Here is a 23218-nt window from a genome sequence, read left to right on the forward strand (position 1 = left end):
AGCTGTCCGGGCTCGCATTTGTCACGGGCGGGACACAATTAATATTTAATTGCACACTGCACCACTGCACTCAATTAACGCCTCTGTGACAACGTTGCTCTGTGTGTTTTACTTGGGAAACAGATTTTTTAATTCCAACGTTTTCTGGAAGAAAATATAGATTAAACACACAATAATGTGAAATGTAATAATTTTCACGAAAGCTTTTTTTTATTGTACCACCGTTCTCTTTTTACTCAGGTAGCTTTTTATGACAATAAATGCAATTTATAGATAGGTATTAGGACTTCCAAATTCTCAACTAAAGAAAGATAATCCCAGCAAATACTCAAAAATCGCTATCAATACCTCCCACCTACATAATTATTTAATATCTCTCTTATCACTCATTGATTGCTTATCACTGACTATATTATCAGTTGGCCGTGAACACTCAAACGAATATGTAATATAAGAAAAACTATATTTTCTCAATTTTGTAGTTAATTTATCTATATTTTCTCAATTTTATAGTTAATTCTGTGTTCATAATGTTTAATTATAAGTATTTAAGTGATGAACACTTGAAAGGTTTTAAAAATTATAAGGTAAGTTATATGTTATTAATTTTGTAGAGATATCATTAAAATGTATTGAATTGTAAAGTAGGTAATTGTATGAGTAAATTACTTCTTCATTCATGAAGATAAAGGTAATTATGTGGGTCATTGTCAAATTTTGCGCAGGTAAACTTGTCCCTCAAAACTTTTTTACTTCTATACCATTAAAAAGTTAACTGTCACTCAAAACTTACAGCAAATACAAACTTAACCGCATTACTAATAATATGTTAATAAAATAAAGGCCTATTTTTCATTTTTTATTTTATTTTTTAAAGTAACATTGTGGTTTTTTCTGGTAACAGAAGGGTTTTCCATACAAATTTGACCTGTCCCAAGTAGCACTTCGTTACAGAAAATATAAAATAACTACAATTTCCAATATACCAACCCACATCAATTAAAATATTACTATAAACAGAATATTGTAAATATTTCTAAGAGTAGATTTTAAAACCGATCAGTGCTTAAATTTATTTTATAAAAAAAATTTTAACTTTGTCCCACGTAGTGTTTAGAATCGTGTGCTCTACTATGTTACTAAATAAATAATTACTCAAAATAGAGGTGGCGCTGTTTTCGACTTTCTATTAGCTTGAGCAAGGTTTCTGCAGCCATTGTGGTCGTTCGTTAGGTCGGGGGGAGGGGTACACTGAATTTCAGTCGACCGCATGGCGTTGAACGTGCCGCGTGTTTTTATTCCGCATCAACATTGTTACCTCCCTATTAACGTAAGTAAAACCGTTTTTTTCTATTGTTTTACGTTCAATTTGTTGTTTAAGGGGTAATTATGCTCAATTTGAAATAAAAAAATAACTAAATGCATTATTCTATGATTTATGTCTTTTAGAATGTAAAATTTACAACTCTGTTATCATCATTCTGTTACTTAGCTCATGGTAACAGAGTTGAGGAAGCATGTATTCTTTAACTTTTGTTTGAAATTTTATATTTGTAATATTTTTTTTTCTTAATAATCGGTTTCCTAAAGTAATTTTGAGTTGTTATATGTAAATAAATCATATATAATTAAATGTAACCTTGAAAATATTGTTACAGGATATTCTGCCGTTATTAACGCCCTTAAAATGCTTCTCACGCCAGCTGAGCAGCAAGCAAGTTAAGAGAAACATATCGCAGTTATTTACAGATTATATAAAATTTAAGTAACAATTACAAACAGTTAACAAGAGATACGAGACGTATTAAAAACAATGCAACAGAGAAAAACGAAAAAAGTCTAAAAATACGGACGTCAATCCAGTAAATCCAGTAAATGCTATTAAAAAACGCCATGAAAAAGTTAAGAATCGGAAGGAAAAGTATGCTATTGATAAAATATTTGACAAGAAGGCCGTTAAATTCTCTAGGCAGGAAATACAAATTATAAAAGAATGTCTTGCTGTGGATCAAAGTTTCATATGAAAAAAATCAGCCCACATGTAAGAAAAATGTTTTAAAAACCAAAATCAATCTTTTCGAACGTGGAAACATATCAAGAGTATGCAATTTATTCACTTATAGCATGGACTAATAGAATCTAAAGAGGACTGATGAATGTCATACTAGAGATCGTACCCCGTAATTTCAGCTTATTGCTAGATGGCGCTCTCATTTGAGCTTATTATTTAATTTGCAGTTTTAAAAGCGCCACCTAGTGACCAATTTTAGAACTAAGGAAACAGCAAACTATCGATTTTCAATTATTACATCTAGAGGGCGTTGTTTTAAAAACTCCGGTGTTTTTGAATTATTATTTTAGTTTTTAGGGAGCATCTAAGGAAGTTAGTACTAAATACCTCTATTACGATTTCGACACCCACTACAAACATTCGACATAGTGATCAGAGTAGTGTATATAATATAATTATATTATATATATTCTTTATTTTCTGTTAAAAAAATGTCTATATCTTTTTTCTTCTTAAGTATTCCCTTGTAAACAGTATTATTTATATGACCATAAAATACGGGAAAAGAAAAAAAAATGTGGATGTACAGCGATGATTTGAACCAGCATCTATCGATTTTAAAGTACGAGACTCAGTCAACACAGCTACAGGCACTTATACGTCTTACATTGAAATTTATGCTCTAATTGTTCGAGTATTTCTTTGATAAATACAGTTCATAGCAACGCGGTGGTGGAGCAACCTTTAATAAGATTTCGACACCCACTACAAACATTCAACATAGTGATCAGAGTAGTGTATATTATATATATATTCTTTATTTTCTGTTAGAAAGAAAGAAAGAAAGAAAGAAACATTTATTTATCAGAGACAGCACAACACACACATACATAGACATAAAACATAAAACCGTACAAGTAAAATAAGAAAACATCGCAATAAGAAATAGTTACAATAAAAGAAGCAAATACTTAAATTACTAACATGAAAAACACGTATAAAAAAAAAAGAAGAATAGAATGATAACTACATTTATTAAGGTGTGTCCTACGACCCTGACAAAAAGGAGGCAGCTCAGCATATGCTGCAACGTCCAGGAACATTGGCAGCGCTGTTTTTCAGTGCCCCCTTTATAATAAAGGCTTCGAGTTGGGACGAAAGGAGTTACTTATGACTACATATTATATACATAAGTATATAAAAATAAATAAATTTAAAGGAGTTATAATAAACTTATAGATCATACGACAATATAACGCGACTAACGGCCAAGGTAAATATTAGATACATATAAATAATAGTTAATAAATACATAAATAATAAGTATTTTTAGGACAATTTTCAGGTATGTTTAATTTACCACTAAACCTGGATTTGGTGAGCTAATAATATACTTTTAAATTTAGATTTAAAAGTATATAGTGTTCGTAAGTTCCGTAGCGGTGGTGGCAAATTGTTCCAGCATTTAGTGGCGTTATATTTAAAACTACCCTTAAAACAAGCGGAATGGTGTTTGGGTACGAGGAGTTTGTGTGCGTCCCTGGTGTTGTATTGAGTGTTTTGTTCACTCCTCCAATTAAGTTTTTCAAACAGATAGCGAGGCGATTCTGTCTTGACAACGCCAAAGAGAAGGGACGCAAAGTGCAGTTGCCTGCGGTGCTCCATGTTTAGACATCGCGCATTATTAAGATATGGCGTGATGTGTTCCCTCGGAGGGACATTCCAGCAGAAACCGTGCACATGCATTCTGCACTCGCTGGATTACCCGTTTTGTACGACCTAATAACCGGTGTCCATAAACCACATCCATATAATTGAACTTTGATAGAACTAGACTATCACATAATTTGAGTCTGAGGCTGGGTTCAATATATTGTCTAATGCGATATAAAACCTTAAGTCTATAGAAACAATTAGCTGCTGTAGTGCTAATGTACTTCTCAAATCTCAGATTCTCATCAAAAACGATGCCAAGATTTCTAACCTCCTCAACACGCTGTATAGGTACCCCGTCTATGTGTAAAAGTACGGATGGCAGCTTATTTTTTATTATTTTGACAGTAGAAGGGGTCCCGAGTATCATATATTTGGTCTTATTGGGGTTGAGAACAAGAGAGTTATTTTCCGACCACATTCGAATTGAATCCAAGTCTGAATTTAGCTTTTCTTCTGCTATTTGCGTCTCATGTGGGCAGAATGAAATATATAACTGCACATCGTCCGCATAGATGTGGTACCGACACGATTTTATTCGCGTCACTATGTCTGCACTGTACAGTATATATAACAGAGGCCCCAAAATAGATCCTTGAGGAACTCCTCGTGTTACCACTTTACATTCAGAGAGCATAATTCTACCATCCTCCTCTGCAACTGAAACAGTCTGAGTTCGTGACGATAGGTAGCTATTGAACCACTTTACGGTCAATGAGCTTAGACCGTAATATGTGAGTTTAGATAGTAGCAAAGGCACGTTTATGGTTTCAAATGCTCGCGTGTAGTCCAGTAATACCAGGAACGTACCTTTGCCCTCATCTTGAGCCGATAATATATCGTCTACTACGTCCGTTATGGCTGTTGCAGTACTTTTGTTTTTTCTAAAACCAGACTGACGATCTGGAAGTATATTATTGGTCTCTAAGAACTTCATTAACTGCTTATACACTATCTTTTCAATGACCTTGGAAAGGCAAGGCAGTATACTTATTGGCCGAAGGTCCTTCAGGTCTTGTGGATTATTAATTTTCGGTGCAGGATGAACGAGAGCGCTTTTCCATAAACCAGGGAAAATGCCAGTGTTCAGAGATTCATTAATAATATACGTCAGTATTGGCAAGGTAGATGGTAATGTGGATTTAAACATGTCCAAAGATATGTCATCAATTCCAATGGCTTGTGACTTCAGTTCCTTTAAAGTGCTAAACACCAATGACTCATTTACGTTCGTAAAATTAAAAATAGCATCACTGTGTCGATTAAATTCATAATATGTTAATATGGAAAGATGTAATTGGTCTTTACCAGGGACATTTAGAAAGTGGCTATTTAACACATTGGGATTACTGAGATGAGAAGGTAACAATGAATCCTTTTTAGGATTGATGGTAACATTGTCTTTTATATGTTTCCACATGATCTTAGGTTTGTTTGAATTAGAATTAATGTATGAATTAAAGTAAGCCTGTTTTTCACGATTTAAAGCTAAGCTGGTGAATTTTTTTAAATCCTTGTAATAATGTTTGTGTGCATCCTCCATGCTGTTAAAAAAAATGTCTTTTCTTTTTTCTTAAGTATTCTCTTGTAAACAGTATTATTTATATGACCCTTAAAATACGGGAAAAGAAAAAAAATGTGGATGAACAGCGATGATTTGAACCAGCATCTATCGATTTTAAAGTACGAGACTCAGTCAACACAGCTACCGGCACATACGTCTTACATTTTTTTATTTTTATTTTTATTTCTTTATTTGTATCAGGCAGCATTGCCCATATATTGTTAGTAGTACTTATTACATTGAAAGGAGATTGCCCAAGTGACTATGGCACTTGGTATCGCAATCAAACTTATTGTGTCAAGATGAAATATAGCTCAATTTAAAGCTTGATGTTAGTACTTTTAGAAACGATTAAAGTTTTTATGTAAATAAGCCGCAGTTCACGACAATAAAAATAAAACAATAGTTTTATTCAACGCTTCAAAAAAATACTTTATCGAGTTTATACTAACGATGAACGTTAAGTTTTACATTTATTACATAAGTAATATTTTAATTTACAAGACAAATGTGAAAAGTAAATCGTAATAAACATTATAATTCAAAATAAATAACGTCGAACAATGCGTCGAACACATTCATTCAACTATGACATATGACGCAGGACGCTTGCAAGAGAGATAGATATAATGTGTCAAAACAGAAACTTTTACTTTTATTTCTATTTATTCGGTATAATTACGACTTAATAGTTATAAATATGATCATTATAAATACAAATAGGAATTAACAATATCACGAACACGTGACACAACTAGTATTTTACCGATTCCATACGTGGTCATACATGTTTCAAAAGAATAACTTTTACTATTATTTCAATTTATCCGGTATAATTAAGACTTAATATTGATACATATGATCATTATAAATACAAATAGGAATTAACAATATCACGAATACGTGGCACAACTAAAATTTTACCGATACCACCCGTGGTCATTCTCCTTTATGAATTCCTTGTTCGAGTATTAATTCTTTGATAAATACAGTTCATAGCAACGCGGTGGTGGAGCATCATAGAGTAACTTATATAGGATTGTGGAGCAGAGTACCTTTAATAAGATTTCGACACCCACTACAAACATTCGACATAGTGATCAGAGTAGTGTATATCTTCTTATATATAAAAATGAATCGCAAAATGTGTTGGTAAGCGCATAACTCGAGAACGGCTGAACCGATTTCGATAATTCTTTTTTTATTATATTCCTTGAAGTACGAGGATGGTTTTTATGTAGAGAAAACATACAGTTCATAATACTAAATATGTACCACGGGCGAAGCCGGGGCGGACCGCTAGTAATATATATATTATTTAAATTCTTTATTTTCTGTTAAAAAAAAATGTCTATATCTTTTTTCTTCTTAATTATTCCCTTGTAAACAGTATTATTTATATGACCATAAAATACGGGAAAGGAAAAAAAAAAAGATGTACGGCAATGATTTGAACCAGCATCTATCGGTTTTTAAGTACGAGACTCATCAATACAGCTACGGGCACCTATACATCTTACGTAGAAATTTATGCTCTAATTGTTCGAGTAATTCTTTGACAAAAACAGTTCATAGCAACGTGGTCCATGGTCTTAGATCATTAAGTAATGGATGGAGTACGCTGGCAAATGTTCTAACTAAACTTTCTACTGATTTTGGTGCGGGGAAGGTAACTCACACTATTGAAACACAATCACACATTCACAAAAATAATTTGTGTCACGAAAGTCGTAAAAATTTATGACCTTTTAAGCGACGAGTTTTTAAATTCAACTCTATCCCTAAGTTCATAAAGATTAAATTTGTATTTCATTCCAAGTTGTCTCGTGGGGAGTGCGGTTCAATATCGCGTTCTAAATTCAACTTTATAACTTAGATCATAAAGATTAAATTTGTATTTCTTTAATGCCTCAGCCCCCGGAATCACAGACACAATAGAAAATCTATTGTGTCGTGGCCCGTGGGCCGTGGTCCGATCGGGCCGCTCGGTGGTCAAGGGGCTAAAAGATAGACTCGTAAGGAATGCGGTTCATTATCGGGTTTTAAATTCAACTTTATCTCTTAGTTCATAAAGATTAAATTTGTATATTTTCTTTCCATGATAGTCTCGTGGGGCCACATCAATGATCGAGTAAACGACTCGATTATTTGTCTTGATCATATCGCTAAACGATACATCGACGATTATTAGAAATTGCATTTAATTAGAAATGTACGTTAAAAAAATAAAAAAATATACACAAATGAAAGGTTATTCCATCTTTTTTAATATTCGACATGTTTGAATTGCTTCTGCAAGGCTTGACAGTGTAAAACGGCATTTTTAGCGGAGCACTCGCAGACGTCCTTTCGATGTTTTAGCCTAGGAAAACGCAGAGTGTTTGTAATCGATTACGCAAGTAGTTTTTATGAAAGCATAAGATTTTTCGATTCGAATAATCTTATACCTCGACAAAAGGGGAAACACCTGCGAGTGTTATCGATTACTTAATGATCTAAGTCCATGGTGGTCACGAAGTCACTCTCGAACAGCGATGAACGAAGTGACAAAAATAGGCGGTCCATCCTAAGGAGCGCTGGTGCAGTGAACTCCCATAAATAATTATAATAAAGTTGTGCTCATTCATTTAACAATTAATATGTATATCTTTAATTTTAAATTAAATTTATCGTATAGGTACCTAAACTCCAATACGAATATCAAATGCCTAAATACGGAATCCAATAAGAGGTTAAGAGAAATTTTCAGTCCTTCGCGAAACAAAAGATCACGTAAACATAGCGCAATCCATTTTATAGATCATCTTCATACTTGATAGTATTATTTTTTATATTTTTATTGAAATTGATTCCAGAAGATAACTTTAAAAATTCATTTTGTTACTTTTATTAGTGATCCATTGAAATGTTACATTTTTTAGCCCTAACCTTGCATTTTTTAGAGGACGCAATTTTGTTTTTTTTGATGTGTAGGGGGGGTCAGTGTGAAGCTAAAACCAAGTTTGTGGGGTCGCCACCCTTGTCCCACGGCCGCCATCTTGAAAATAGCGGTTGAAATGGTATTTACGATATATCTCTTAAACTATTTAACTGATAAAAAATATCGTTAACATTATTTGTTGCAAATCGAAATATTCCAATTATTTGTAACTAGCGGTCCGCCCCGGCTTCGCCCGTGGTACATATTTACGTTTTCTCTACATAAAAACCATCCTCGTACTTCAAGGAATATAATAAAAAAAGAATTATCGAAATCGGTTCAGCCGTTCTCGAGTTATGCGCTTACCAACACATTTTGCGATTCATTTTTATATATAAAGATTTAAGATATTACTTTGTTCTCATGCTTTGAGTTAAAATTGTACCGTAAAATAGCGTTTTTTGTTAAAAATCTGTAATAGCACCCTTATTGTGGTGCTTTTTTTTTGTAATGAATTTACTACGCTACTGTATTTTCTTTGTTTTAGACTTTAGTTCAATACTTAATTAAACACCCATACAATTTTGTCACGAGTCGCCTCTGGTCAAACTAACCGTTATTAGTGTTACGTTTACTCAAAATACAAAAATGAAGAAAGTATTATTTTACGCTTATTAAATCTTTAAAACTAAAACAAAATGATGTGGAGGTGGATTTCCTCAATCGAAAAAGGAAGAGACTAGTCTACTCGACCGGCCGGCCGTAAAGGCCCCGATTATTGATGGCGGAAAGTTGTATATATGCTCTGTAACGAAAACATTTCGCTTGCGCGATTCAGAGCAAAAAATAACATTTAAATAAAAATATTTTTTTGCGTATTATATTTTACGTATTATATTTTACGTTATAGTTTACGTTTTTTGCGTATTATATTTTACGTCAAGATACTATTTGGCACATTGATTTTTTTTGTAGCGACATCTCTTAGCTTCATTAAACCGACTTAATGCTCTAAGGCGACATCTAGTTCTTAAACGTATAAAAAAGCTTATAAAAATGCCAAATGCTACTGTGAGTGACATCTATCGACAAAATTGGGAACTGAGAAACGAGTTACGTTTTTTACTATGGCGATTGTAAGTCTTCTTGAGTGTATTAGTCTATGCTTATAGTACAAAAAGAACAACTAAGTTACTGTGTTACAACTCTGTTACTTTCGTGTCCCGAAGATTAAAGAACATATTTACGAAATTTAGGAAAAGCTATTCAATATAATACTGCTATATTACAATAGGTTAATTTGCGAGTTAATGAAGCGGTTATATGTTGTAATTAGCTCTTAATTTATAGATATTTCATGGAGTTGTGTAGAATTTAAGGTTTGTTATTATTCATAAAGTAACAGAGTTGACTAAAACTTTAAATGAATTACTGTAAAACTTAAAAAAAGCTTGTACTTCTAATGGTGATTATAAGATATAAGACTGTAATTAATATAAAAGCCAAAATATGTGCGACTGGCTTATTTAATTTTATGATAAAAGGCAAAGTATAATGATAACAGAGTTGTATTTTTTCACCACCCTGACGCACTAAATGTGAAATAAATCTTAAATTATTAGCTAAACATCGCGGCCAACTTAAATTAACCCTACTTCAGTTGTTTTAACAGCCACAGGCATAAAGAAAAGTTCAATTTTAAAATATTTTCTTTTTCACATTTTTGAAATCTGCAGTTACGTTTACCTGCGCAAAATTTGACAATGACCCATGTATGTATTTGAGCTTTTGTACGCATATATTTATCTATTAAAATAGTACTACAGGCTACAGGTATAAGATTACATTTCGTGGTTATCAATAATAGATGTATTATACAGCCAGAAATATATTTAACTATAACTAGCGTTAGCTACTATTAAGTATTCTGTGTTATTACTGAAAGGTTTGTTTTAAACCGACATCAATAATGTTCTATATTCGGCTGGTTATTTTTTGGCCTCATTACAGTTATGTATAAAAACCCTCTAGAACTTTATATTTTACATACAGGAATAAAAAATTAAAGGGCTCTTCGTTTGACTACCTTATTTAAAAGAAAACTATCTTCTATCTCTATCGTTTGTATAATTATCTTCTATCGTTTTTAGCGAAAAAAGATTGATATGGTTCAGTGAATTGATAATGGCGGTATGATTCAGTGAGATTAAAATACTATCAATTCAGTGTATAGAATATAGATTATCAAATATGTTGAATGAAAATCATTGTTCTTAGGACAAGTGATAACTGCGTTAAAAACAACCGACTTCAAACTTGTACTTGCAACATTTACAAATACAGACAAAAATGTTCATAAAATAAAAACTACTGGGCCTATCCGAATAAAATTTTTATGGGTCTAATTCGACACCATCCCCCATCGAACAAAAAAAGAATCACGTAAATCAATTCAGAAACCTCGGAGTAATCGGTGTACATACATAAAAAAAAAAAACATACCGGCCGAATTGATAACCTCCTCCTTTTTTTCAAGTCGGTTAAAAAAAAGAGAGCCTACACCCACCTTCGAAAGTCGGTAACAGCCTCACAAACTTTGTGAGTGCTCATGGGCGGTGGTGATCACCTCACTAGGTGACCCACCTGCTCCGTTACCCGCTCTATTATAAAAAAAATAAAAAAATTATAAGTTTGATTATATTCAAACATTTTTTTCTATAATATTACTTTGAACCATTATGACAAATGATCTTTAAATAACTTTACAAGGTACTTCCTTGATTGCTAACAAAAACTTCAAGTATAAAAATTTTTTTGTTCTTAAAAGTTTGAACAAAAAAATTGATTTGGCAATTGATATTTTTTGGGCAAAAATTTTTTATAGCTTGCACTGCCATAAGGCATAAGCGAATATCAACCATAAGTATCTTCGAAGTTAGCTTTGGTTACCATGCTGTTTTAAATCAGTATCAATTCCATTATGGAAAAATTACAGAGTGTAGTAGGTAGTAGGTATAAAGAGCGTCTAGCGCCATCACTTTCTCACACTGGAAATAATACGGCTTTAAGACATAATGAATGAATGAATGAATGAATGAAAAATACTTTATTGTACACCTTATAGAATACATTTTATAAACTTAAAAATAAAATATAACAATAATATAATGGTAATCCCTCTGGAGATGAGTTGTCTATTTGAATTTGTACTCTCTGTATGTCCTTTGAACATTAAACTTTTTTTATTTGTTTCCTTTATTTAATTAGGTACTAGCTTTCCGCCCGCTTTGTCTAAATACCTTCCTCGAGAATTACTATCTATTAAAAAGGAACTGCATCAAATTCCGTTGCGTAGTTTTAAATATTAAAACATACATAGGGATACAGGGTAAGAGAAAGCGACTTTGTTTTATACTATGTAGTAGATAGTCATAGACCATAATTTTTTCAGTACAGTGCGATAGACACGAGCCCTCTCAGCAAATATGTGATGCACCCGGCTTGGAACACTGCTGTAAAGGTATTTTTTACAATTTTTCGTTACACAAAGGTATAAAAGATTAACGCCTTAATAAAATGCTACTTACTGCAGAATTATAAAGAGGAATTACAGGAAATTTCCACCAGAGATAGCTTATTTGAAAGGTTTAAAGATAATTTTAAAAAATAATTGCGAAAAATGAATGTAGCGCTTTTCAGTTCGACGTAATTTAGATGAAGCGTGAAGGTACCAATATTTAGAAATAAAAAATTTGCGTTTTTGTGTTCCTCTACGTGAAAATCTTTTGCAATTGTACCTTATCTGGCGCCATAAATACGCGGCTAATTACATAATAAATTTTTCTATAAAAAATCTAATGATAGGTACCTTTCACATTAAAATCAAGAGCTGTTTACGTAGACTGTAGGTTACTTTATTTTGCTAAATAATTGTCTGTTATATTTTCAGATATTCCCAAAATGGGTAGCTCCAAACCTACTCACATTCCTCGGGTTTGTCTGTATGCTCGTTAACGTGATACTATTAATGTACTACGACTACAATCTCACGGCATCTGGAGGAGACCCGGGGTCAAAACCTATACCACAGTGTATCTTCATGATCTGTGGTGTTCTGTTGTTCTTGGCTTATAATTTGGGTGAGATTTGCTGGTATTTAAAATTGAATAAATGTGTTAAAAATAGACTACCTACTTACTAATGGAAAATTATATCGAAGAATTTAAACATCAGCTCAACATGCTTTAAACTATGAAAACATGATTCTTAGGTATTAGTGCAAATAATAGAGGCCGTACTTGCAATTAATTTTAATCCTTTATTTATCACTTTAGATTTAATCAATGTACGTAGAGATAAAGTCTCTACATTTACGCGGGGGACTTTTGCAATTAAAAGTAATATTAAAACAACGATGTGTGTAGCATCGATATAAAAACCATCATAATATTGTGATACGAACCATATAAGCCTCAAAATATAATTAAATAATAAATTCTCATTTCTCAATAACATTTTGTTATATATAATTTCCAAGTTAAAATAATAACTAGTACAATTTACCTAATTGTTTATTACACTAGCGAAATCAATTCAGTATTCATACAATTTATATTATGTTATATGTATATAGATGGCATAGACGGCAAGCAAGCCCGGAGGCTCGGTGTGTCGGGCCCTCTGGGAGAGATGTTCGACCACGGCATCGACTCCTATATCGTGTTTCTCATTCCGTTCTGCCTGTTCTCTGTGTATGGGAGGGATGAGTACTCTCTTTCTGTGTTTAGGTAAGTTTATATTTAAGTAAATTAAGTAAAAAACTTTAATAAAATACTAGCTTTCCGCCCGCGGCTTTTTCAAAAAAAACCCGCATAGTTCTCGTTCCCGTGGGATTTCTGGGATAAAACCTCTCCTATGTATTTATCCTAGTTACCCTCTATATGTGTGCTAAATTTCATTGTAATCGATTTAGTGGTACTTATTTGCGTGAAAAAGTTACAAACATACATATCTACCTATTACACGCATTTATAATATTAGTAGGATGCCAAAGCTTTCGATATGTATTGTGTTTACTAACTGATCTCCCGCGGTGCTGCTCGTGTGCTTTTCGCTGCTAATTACAATAATTCCCCATATGAATTACACGCTTTAAATTTATTTTTTTTACTAAATCAAGATAATTAAATAATTATAACACCAATTTCTTAACGATATATTTTACTTTCTTTACTTATTCTTTCTTTTCTTTCGATGCGTCTACTTTCAATGTGATTTTAGAGACTAGGTATCCCTATTATTGAAAAAAAAATTTATTGCACAGGGTATACATATAGATAATATGCACACACTTAAAATATTTATCGTTATATACATTATCTTATTGTCAGGGGTTACTTAGTAGTTGTAAGTGTGGTTCTCAATTTCTACGTGAGTCACTGGGAGAAATACAACACAGGAATCCTGTACTTGCCCTGGGGATATGACCTTAGCATGTGGGTAAGATATTACTAATTCTTAATTTATATATTATCAACCAAAATGTTCTTTGTTTTAGTAAACAATTTTTTTTAATAGGAACAAATTAAATTCGATAGATGTAAAGATATCGCAATCTGTGTCATACTATTTCAATACTGCTTGTAATCCATTATTCCGCAACGCCGTACAAAAATCATGGAGACAAGGGAAAAAATCTCTACCTGTACTTTCGAATTTTCATCTGCACTCAGGTGGACAGCTTACAAGTGACGGCATAGTGCTGAATCTTATTATTTTATGCTCTTATATCGTTCTAGATAGGTCACCTGGTGGTTCAAATGACCCATAATTTTTTCAACATGGGCCTGTAGTCTATAAATAGTTAATAGTTCAATAGTAAGAATAGTAGAAATTAATTGAGCAGAGTTTGCAGGTACGCATAATTATATCTATAGCATACTAGGTTTCCGCCCGCGGCTTCGCCCGCGCAGTCAAAGAAAAACCCGTATAGTTCCCGTTCCCGTGGGATTTCCGGGATTGCGTCATTTTCCCGGGATAAAAGTATCCTATGTCCTTTCTCGGGTATCAAAATATCTCCATACCAAATTTCATGAAAATTGGTTCAGTAGTTTAGGCGTGATTGAGTAACAGACAGACAGACAGAGTTACTTTCGCATTTATAATATTAGTATGGATGTCGCTGCCTATATGCTGGCGAAAGAATTATCAAAATCGGTCAAAATGTTAAAGAACTTATTTGGCAAATATAAAAGATCTATATTTATCTATATCCTAGTTGTAGCCCACGGTTTTACCGGCATTGCTCCGATCCTATTCTTAAATCGGATACTTCGGTTGGAAACTCTTCAGCTATAATATTAGAAACAGTGTAGATTCGAATTCAAATTCAAATAAAACTTCTCATTGGTACCTAGAGTTACAGACACGTAAAAAAATACGTCATATTAAAAAGCATTTTATTATTACCCAGGTGTCCAGCATAATGTTCCTAGTAGCTGGTCTCCATGGTCCCCAGGTGTACAAAACGCACATACTGGGTATGACCTTCGTCCAAGCGCTGGAGATAGCCATCCACGCCACTGGGCTCTTCACCACACTGCCTATCGCTGTGTATAATGTTATTTTGTAAGTTGATTTTTTACTAGGTGGTTAAATTGGCCGTCTCTAAGTACCTATAATTTGAATCTTAAAATCGCGATATCTCAGGAGTGGTAACTTAGGAAAGAAATTACATAGACTATTTTTATAGAGAAGTTGTAGATAACTGGATGGATAGTCTTTTTTATATTTTCCGTCTTCTAGAAAAATCCAAAAATCTTTAAAACTTTTGACCTTTGACCCCGTATGACTTTTTTAGCACACGAACATTCTCTACCAAAATTTGGCTCACAGGGAATTTTTGTTATTTGACCACTATTTTTATTTTTATGTCAAAATTGAATGGGCTATACCAAGGCTATACGCAATGCCTATATTTAAAACTCATATTATTATTATAATATATACGTATTATATAGTATGCAATATAGTTGTATTCTTTTAATTCCTTATATGTATTTATAAACTGTGGTTATTTATTATTATGTAAATATATATATATATATATATGTATATAAGTATATGTATTTCACAATATGGGTAAAATAACCGCAATATATTATATTCTATACATGCAAACATATATAATTATTTTATTTCTTAATTAATTGTTTTATTATCTAACAGCAGAGAGAGACACTTTAGACTTAAGCATTTTGTTGTCTGGTGGGGCCCTGAAAACCAGCGCTATGCTGACCACATCGGCATAGCATAAGCTGAGCGGCCTTACCCTTTAGGTCGCCAGTCGCCACACAAATCTTATTCTTAGTTTTAATTTTTATGTTAGATTATATTTAAGAGTGTATTTTTATATTGTTTCTTTTTTTTGTTTGTGTTGGTGGTGGTAATTTGGTGTGCCTAATAAAAATTATTTTATTCTTATTCTTATTCTTATTCTATATTAAAACACTATTAATCAAATTTTATTACATCTAATTATTATTTTTCATCAATTTCATCTTAAAAGTTTAAAACGTGTTCAAATTATGATTCACATATTAATATGTAAAATGAACACCTGCTTCTATTGATTGATAATAAACATAATTTAATTAGTAATAAAATATTATATTTAATTGGTTCTTAATAATAAACTAACGAATAATTATTATTTTTAAGCATGAGAAAAATGTCACGTGTTTGCAAAAAGTTTTTTATTTGCAGACACAAGCTTTATAGTTTTATAAAAAGGTTAAATTAAACAATTAATAATGCCGCTGAAATTCAATGTTGCGGTTTTTTGCTATGGTTTTGGCAAAAGACAAGGAAGTTAACTCATAATTTAACTTAAGAGTTAATAATTTTTACAATATCACTATTGTAACTATAAAGTTGCTAAAATTATATTATATTTGTTGCTAATTTTAAAATCTACGCACTCAAGAGCCATTTTGATTTACGAGTCGTTATTTTAAATTTTTAACATAAAATCAATATTTGGTAACTGCCTTCGATTCTAAGTTGTAGCTATAATGCAAATGCAGTCAAAAACTAAAATGTCCGTGAATTAATTTATTATTACATCCGGAGTAAATAACTTGATTTTTATAGGTCATACAAGAATCGTACAGGCAAAATGTACTCATTACTGGATGCACTTAGACCAATATGGCCAATACTAATAATGATGGGAACGATGACGTCATGGGCTGTGACGTCACAGGGCATCATCGAGCGCGATTTGAGAGCATTCCTCCTGCTGTTTGGCACACTTTTTAGTAATATTGCGGTAATATAATATTGTTTTATTTATTGATGAATTTAGTTTAACAATTGATAAAATATAAGTCGGTACTTATAATATTTTATCAAGTGTTAAACTAAATTCATATCATACTTAGGTAAGTATGATAGGTAATAAATATAAAATAAAAAAACAAATACATATTTTTGAATTACTAGACAGATATTTGGCGTGAAGTTCTGCATCAGCATCTTTTTTCATTAATTTTATATTTCATCTTTATGATTCCGTAAAGTAATAGATATATCAATCAAAATTTTTACGCATCTGTCGATATGTATTTCGTAGTTTTTAAACATTTTAAAGCGGATAGACTTAAGGGGAACTGATACTGAACGCTAAAATATCATTTTGATATTTCAATCGACAAAACACAATAATATGTAGGTACAATTTCTATTGAATGATAATTTTTCTTAACGGTGCTTATAATGTCTTAAAATATCAATTTTGATTATCGTCATTTTCCTTAAGAATTAGATAACAGCCCCTTCCCATAAAAAGCCATAAGGTACTAATATTTAATACATATTTTAAGTATAGAGTCGTCTGATAGTAGCAGAGATGAGCGATCAGAAATGTGACACTATTTGCTGGATAAACGTGCCCCTCGTGTTCGGAGTAGGGGCAGCGAAATATCTGCCCCAATACGAACTGGGCATTTTGTACTTGCTGACTGTGTTTGCGATTCTTGCCCATATACATTATGGGGTGTGCGTGGTAAGTGAAGTTAAAAACTTATTCGTACAAGTCTCTATTCGTTAAATAATTTTGTCTGTAAAGGTTATTCATTCATTTATTTCAATATTACTAGGGTAGATATTGATGTGATATAATAAACTTTAATTTTAGCTTTAATTTTAGCAGTACCGTATAAAAAAAAAGTATAATTATTCAACACTTCGTTGTTGTCTTCTCAGAATATTTATTAGTTACGAACATAAAAATTTTAGCATGTAAAATTTATGAAACACTTAGTTACCTCGTCTTTTTTTAGTACATTTTGCTATGAATTTTTAAATATTACGAAGTTGGTACCCACTAATTATTATTATTAGAGTAATAATTCGCATACCTATGCCTGTAATAGTTCGGTGTTGCGATGATTGAATTAAAAAGTCATTATGACTAATGCCTAGGGTGACAAAAATATTATAATAAACATACTAGATATCATTCGTTCTTCATATTTAAAATAGGTAAAATAAAACTGAAAGTCACAAAACATTGTAAAATTTAATACACTTCCAATGTTTTATGTCAGGTTTCATCATAATTTCGTCGTATAAAAAAATAATGAGCTATCATATCCCTCCCAGGTATTAAAGCCCATAATTTATTTATCTTTACACTGAGGCCATGCGATATAAATGTAACAAAAGACGACTATCAAATATCAGTCTGATAAATGTAGTCTAAACATCATTTCTCTTGTCAAATCGTAAAGTTTCACGACGTTATATGTATGGATTAAGCTTAAAGAGGTTGGATTGATTCAATGTGCCTTCGGAGAAATGTTTTGCTGTTCATAATTTAATTAAATAGAGGACTTTAATCATTAGTAATTAATGAATTACTAGAATAATACTTATATTCCTATATATATTTTATCTCTAGCCTCTGTACATTGTATTATGTCGATGCTGGATCATGTAGGTAATTATGGTTTCTTGGTATTTTGTACTCATGTTCCCAGTCCGACGGAAAAATATGTTATGTTTTAATTGTGATTTTCAAGTGATACGTATTTCTTGATGACCAATACTTAATTAAATATACGGAAGAGTCAATAAATATTGAGATAACTTTAATATTAAAAAAAATTATTTGTTCCAATGCAGGTCCGGCAAATGTGCGATCACTTCAAAGTACAATGTTTCAAAGTTCCTAAAGAAAAGATAAAATAGAAGATAAGAAAAGTGCTGTATTATTATTTTTTACTTTCTTATTGTGATTTTTATAACAATAAATTAATATAGAGAAAATTAAATAGTTTTATTGCTCCTGCTACATCAACCTGCTCCTGAACTATCCCGCTTAAAGATCAGGTAGGTATAAAGCAAAAATATGACACCGCAGCACAATCTAATTCACAAAATAATACGTAATTTAATACAGAATAGCAAAAAATGAGCAACCATACATTGCAAAGTGAGCATCAGAACCGCCTCTTGAACGGGAGCGAGTGAGACGAATATATCACCCCACTTCGTATCTGAGCTACGTCTTTAAATTATACGTTCTCATAGCCTTGTAGCGGCGCGGTCGTTTTGTAAACGGTCGGAAGCTGCGTTACCCTCTGCAACATATTCAACCCTATTCCACGAGCTAAGAGTATAATTTTCGTCAAACTCACAGTGTACTTACGACGTTTCGGAGTCTATACGAAATTTAGTAATGGGGGGTGCTGGACACAGACACCAGAGTCAGGGTTTAGAATTTCAGTACAGCTTCGGATAGCTACGGGATGCTTTGTTAGTTCACTTGTTGACGATTTTTTTTACGTTATTATCGTAAGAAAATTAAAAGCAGGATCCGATTTCGCAGATTCGTAGCTTGTATTGTATTTCATAGTGGACAGTGAAGTGTTTGTGTTAAAAATTCGTGTTTTCCTGTAGTTTAGGTAAGTGTGGTGATAAAGACTGGTGTGGAACGGGCATGTTTTATAATGCATGCAATGGTTGCAAACAATGATAATTAATATCGATTGCGGGAATGCAGACGTTAAAGATTGAGGTAAAATTAGGATGTTATTTTATTAGATACATTGACTATGAATCTGTTATATGAAATTTTTGAAAAGTCTCTTGATAGAGGAGATATTTGTAGCGGACGGAGTTATCAAATAATTTCTTATAAGAATTGGAAAGCTTTTTAAAAGTTTAATAATTTTGTCTGGTAGGTAGAGCAAAAATACGGGCGAGGAAAATAGGTTTTAAAATGTCATAATATCTATTAAAGTAATTATTGAACTTTTTACAAAATAAGTACAAAATAAAAAAAATATATCTACATCGATAACATCTGGGGGCACGGCAGTGCCCCCGCCAAGTCGAGCAAAAAAAAAGCGGCACGGCCGTACCATCCTTTTCTCGAAGCAATTCGGGCCTTTTTCGACCCCCTATAATTCGGTTGTGGATAAAGCAAGAAACCTGAATCTTCAGTAACTAATCCGGCATTGTATAAACACGGAATATTTAAAATTTCAGTCAATTTGAACCAGTAGTTTAAGAATGACAACTTGTTAAAGTTTCTAAATTTTGTCACTCACTGACTCACCGATCATCAAAAGTCCAAGGCACTTCTAGCAGACTTAGAAGCTTCATATTTGGAATACATATAGAGTTTAGAGTCTTAATCATGGGAAAACTTAAATATTTTGTAATTTCGGTCCAGTTTTCCAAATACACCAACTGCATCAATAACTTTGTAATCCCATATAAATATATGGGATTACAAAGTTATTTATGCAGTTGGTGGTTGGTGGTGGTATCAAAAAGAAAGGCTCTACAAAAAGAAGTGAGATCCCATCAAAAACATCCTGTAAAAAACCCAAGTCTCGCAGCTCAGTCTTTCTACCGTCAAAAGTTGTGAGATCCATGTAATACCAAGTCGGTTAATCTATTTAGTGTCTACTTGAAGGACCTTCTGTCTTAAGTTATTACATAAGTTATTATCATGCCAATATTAAAAATATTTAACGTTTTAAACAAATAGATCGACTTGGACATCGCATGAAAACAAAATGAATATTACAATATTATATAAGATTCTTTAGTCTCTCGCGCCTCACGCGATTGAAACTCTCGTTCCTGTTGGTCGCTGGCCCGTCGTGCTGTGTAGTGTGATACATATTATTAATCAAATCAAGCGATGTCCAAGTCGATCTATTTGTTTAAAACGTTAAATATTTTTAATATTGGCATGATAATAACTTATGTAATAACTTAAGACAGAAGGTCCTTCAAGTAGACACTAAATAGATTAACCGACTTGGTATTACATGGATCTCACAACTTTTGACGGTAGAAAGACTGAGCTGCGAGACTTGGGTTTTTTACAGGATGTTTTTGATGGGATTAAGCTTTACTGTTGTATTTTTTATTTAAATATGTAGACCGTACACGTTTTTCAAAAACATTTTTTTTATCTAGGTAGGTAAATCTGTAATATTTTCATAAAATTGAAATTATTTCTTAGTTTTCATAAATCGTGAATAAGTTTTAGCTACTAATAATAAAAAAATAACTCTCCGCGCTACGGGCCTAAAAATCTCTATAAAAAATTTCTCGCGCAAGCTTTTATTACCTACTCGTTCCAAATCTATGGTTTGTGTTAGGTAAGTATTTTAATTTACTCCTTGCTACAAGAGTACAAAAGATAATAAATTATGTTACAAAAAATCTACTTAGGTATTTGTTATTGACTTATTGTAAAATTACGCTTCAAACATAACATAGGCGACAAAAAAGCACATGATATAAAAAAACTCCACTTATAATAATATACATACATGACAACTGTATTAAAATTTATAGTTATATAGATTTATTATTTTCAATCATAGATTAGATTTAAAATATGTAGGAATTTAATTTAATTTTTAACGAATTACATACAGCGACGGATTTCGGACTGCCCCTTGGTAGAGCGGTTAAAATCAAAATAATTATCTAGAGATCAGATATAACAAAGTATACTATGATATTTATTTTATGGTGGACATTTTATATTGATTTAATACATATAATATTTATATATTATATATATTAATAATATATATATATTAATAACTAACAAAAAAATGGTTGTTGTTAAAACACATCACTAACGTGCTAAAGATTGTTTTTATGTTGGTTGTTGTGCAATAGGTGCTGGCTGTATTAATTTTGAAGAAAGTGATAGATAGGTATATATCTAGTTAAGAACCTGAATTAATATACATAATATAGGTAGACCGTACCAACCTTTTAACATGTTTAAACCCCGGTTCATCGATGGCAAAGTCATGCCAGTGCAAATCGCTAAAATGTCATTAGAAATAGTTGCTAGTATAAAACAAAAGTAGTAATTAATGAAAATATAACAAAATGAGCGTTCCAAAATATTGACAAAAAGTACAAATTTTGTATGTAGGTAAGTAGGTAATAAATAATAATTATATTGTAATTTGTAACTAGCAAGCTTATATACCGCCCGCGGCTTCCCTCACCGCGCGCGATTTGCTCTGTCGCGCGATTATAATTCATTTGGATCACTTTTTCACCCTTTTACAATTGTATTTGCGCGTCAAATTAGCTCACATATTTCTAATTCTCATTGCCAAAATACAACTACTCACAATAAAGTGAAAAGAAAATGTCTTCCTATAAACTGAATACCTAGATTGATTTACAAGCGCAACTGTAAAATGTATGACGTTTTTGAATTATTGATGAGATATTTTCAGCAATAAATTACAAAGTTGAAAAGTAGAAAGACAATAAGTAATAAAGTAGAAAGATATAATTTATTACTATTTACTAATTACTTATATTACCAATTTATACTTAAAGTAGCATAGACCTATTATACGCAAATAAGCCGCGGGTGGATCTTAGGTATATGTATTACCGTACCTATTAAAAAAAGCACTGACTAGAACGTAAGTAGGTACCTCTAGGCGTAGGCACTATTTACAAGATATCCTATTAAGGGTTTAGTTATCCTTCTACATGATCGGATTTTCTGTGCAATACTAAGGTACCTATACCAGGTATATTATAAGATACATTCAAGAATATTCATATCTATATCTCACTGAAAAAAAGGTATACATATATGTATTACATAATTATTAATGGATAAATTATTGATATATTGAATAAGTCCTGTTTTAAGCACTTTGAACCTTAAAACTTTATTGTCTGTCTGTCTGTATGTTTATTGTTTATAATTAACTAGCGGTCCGCCCCGGCTTCGCCCGTGGTACATGTTTACGTTTTCTCTACATAAGAACCATCCTCGTACTTCAAGGAATATAATAAAAAAAGAATTATCGAAATCGGTTCAGCCGTTCTCGAGTTATGCGCTTACCAACACATTTTGCGATTAATTTTTATATATAAGAATAATGAGGAAATAAAAATAATCAGTTATTGTTAAACTGCTTTTACGTGACGTAATAATTTTTATATGAACTAAAATGTGTGATCTGTACAATATTTATAAATTAGGAACGACTGAATGGATTTAAATAATGATTTTTGATTTATTGGATTTCCTTGCTTTAGGATAATCCTAAAGATAACATTTACTAAAATGTTTTAATTTACAAATAGGGCATGCAGAACCGAGTCCGGTTCCAAGTTTCTGAAACCCGGTTCCAAATCGACCTCAGAACCGGGTAGAACCGGGTTACCCGGTTCTTTTATAATACCTCGAAAAAAATACGAAATTAAATAAAAGTAACTGTTAAAGTACCTGATGGGCCTTTTATTTTACGCGGCTTGTGTCTTATTTTATTAAATCAATAAAGAAACAAATAGACCGGGAGATACTGACACAAAATTTCGAGTCATTTGCAACAGGATGGCGGTTCTACAGGGTTCTTAGTACGCAATGACAAAAAGAAAAATGATGGTGTGAACGCTGGTACCGGCGGCTTAGTCGCGTGGGCGTTAGTCG

At 32.2% G+C, this 23218-nt stretch overlaps 2 protein-coding genes across 3 annotated transcripts in view; both read left to right on the forward strand.

Moving 5' to 3' along the window:
- Positions 1–508: 508 nt before the first annotated feature.
- Positions 509–18496, forward strand: LOC149897720 (ethanolaminephosphotransferase 1-like). Its single transcript, XM_090116375.1, has 9 exons — positions 509–587; positions 11660–11728; positions 12158–12347; positions 12842–12995; positions 13599–13707; positions 14681–14835; positions 16360–16537; positions 17096–17272; positions 18394–18496. The coding sequence occupies exons 1-9, from the start codon at positions 531–533 to the stop codon at positions 18457–18459; spliced, it is 1155 nt and encodes a 384-aa protein (XP_089972501.1). The 5' UTR covers positions 509–530; the 3' UTR covers positions 18460–18496.
- Positions 18497–19017: 521 nt separating this feature from the next.
- Positions 19018–23218, forward strand: part of eya (eya transcriptional coactivator and phosphatase 2) — a 47196-nt gene continuing 42995 nt past the window's right edge. The window contains exon 1 of one of the 2 annotated variants that reach the window (XM_090116153.1): positions 19018–19288. The gene's annotated coding sequence lies outside the window, so the exon portion shown is untranslated. The remainder of the gene's footprint in view (positions 19289–23218) is intronic. The other variant, XM_090116154.1, reaches the window with a different exon arrangement.

Source organism: Colias eurytheme, chromosome 25 (assembly GCF_061535395.1).
Source record: "Colias eurytheme isolate Ceu_HAF_F1 chromosome 25, ilColEury1 Martin Lab GWU primary, whole genome shotgun sequence".
In the NCBI taxonomy this organism is placed as follows: Eukaryota; Metazoa; Arthropoda; class Insecta; order Lepidoptera; family Pieridae; genus Colias; species Colias eurytheme.

Bases quoted from the DNA above. Each gene is read 5' to 3' on its own strand.
- LOC149897720 (XM_090116375.1), top strand. From the start codon at position 531: ATGTTTAATTATAAGTATTTAAGTGATGAACACTTGAAAGGTTTTAAA. The intron at 11,729-12,157 runs GTATTTTTTACA...TTATATTTTCAG, and splicing joins CTTGGAACACTGCTGTAAAG to ATATTCCCAAAATGGGTAGC. The intron at 17,273-18,393 runs GTAAGTGAAGTT...GTTCCAATGCAG, and splicing joins TACATTATGGGGTGTGCGTG to GTCCGGCAAATGTGCGATCA.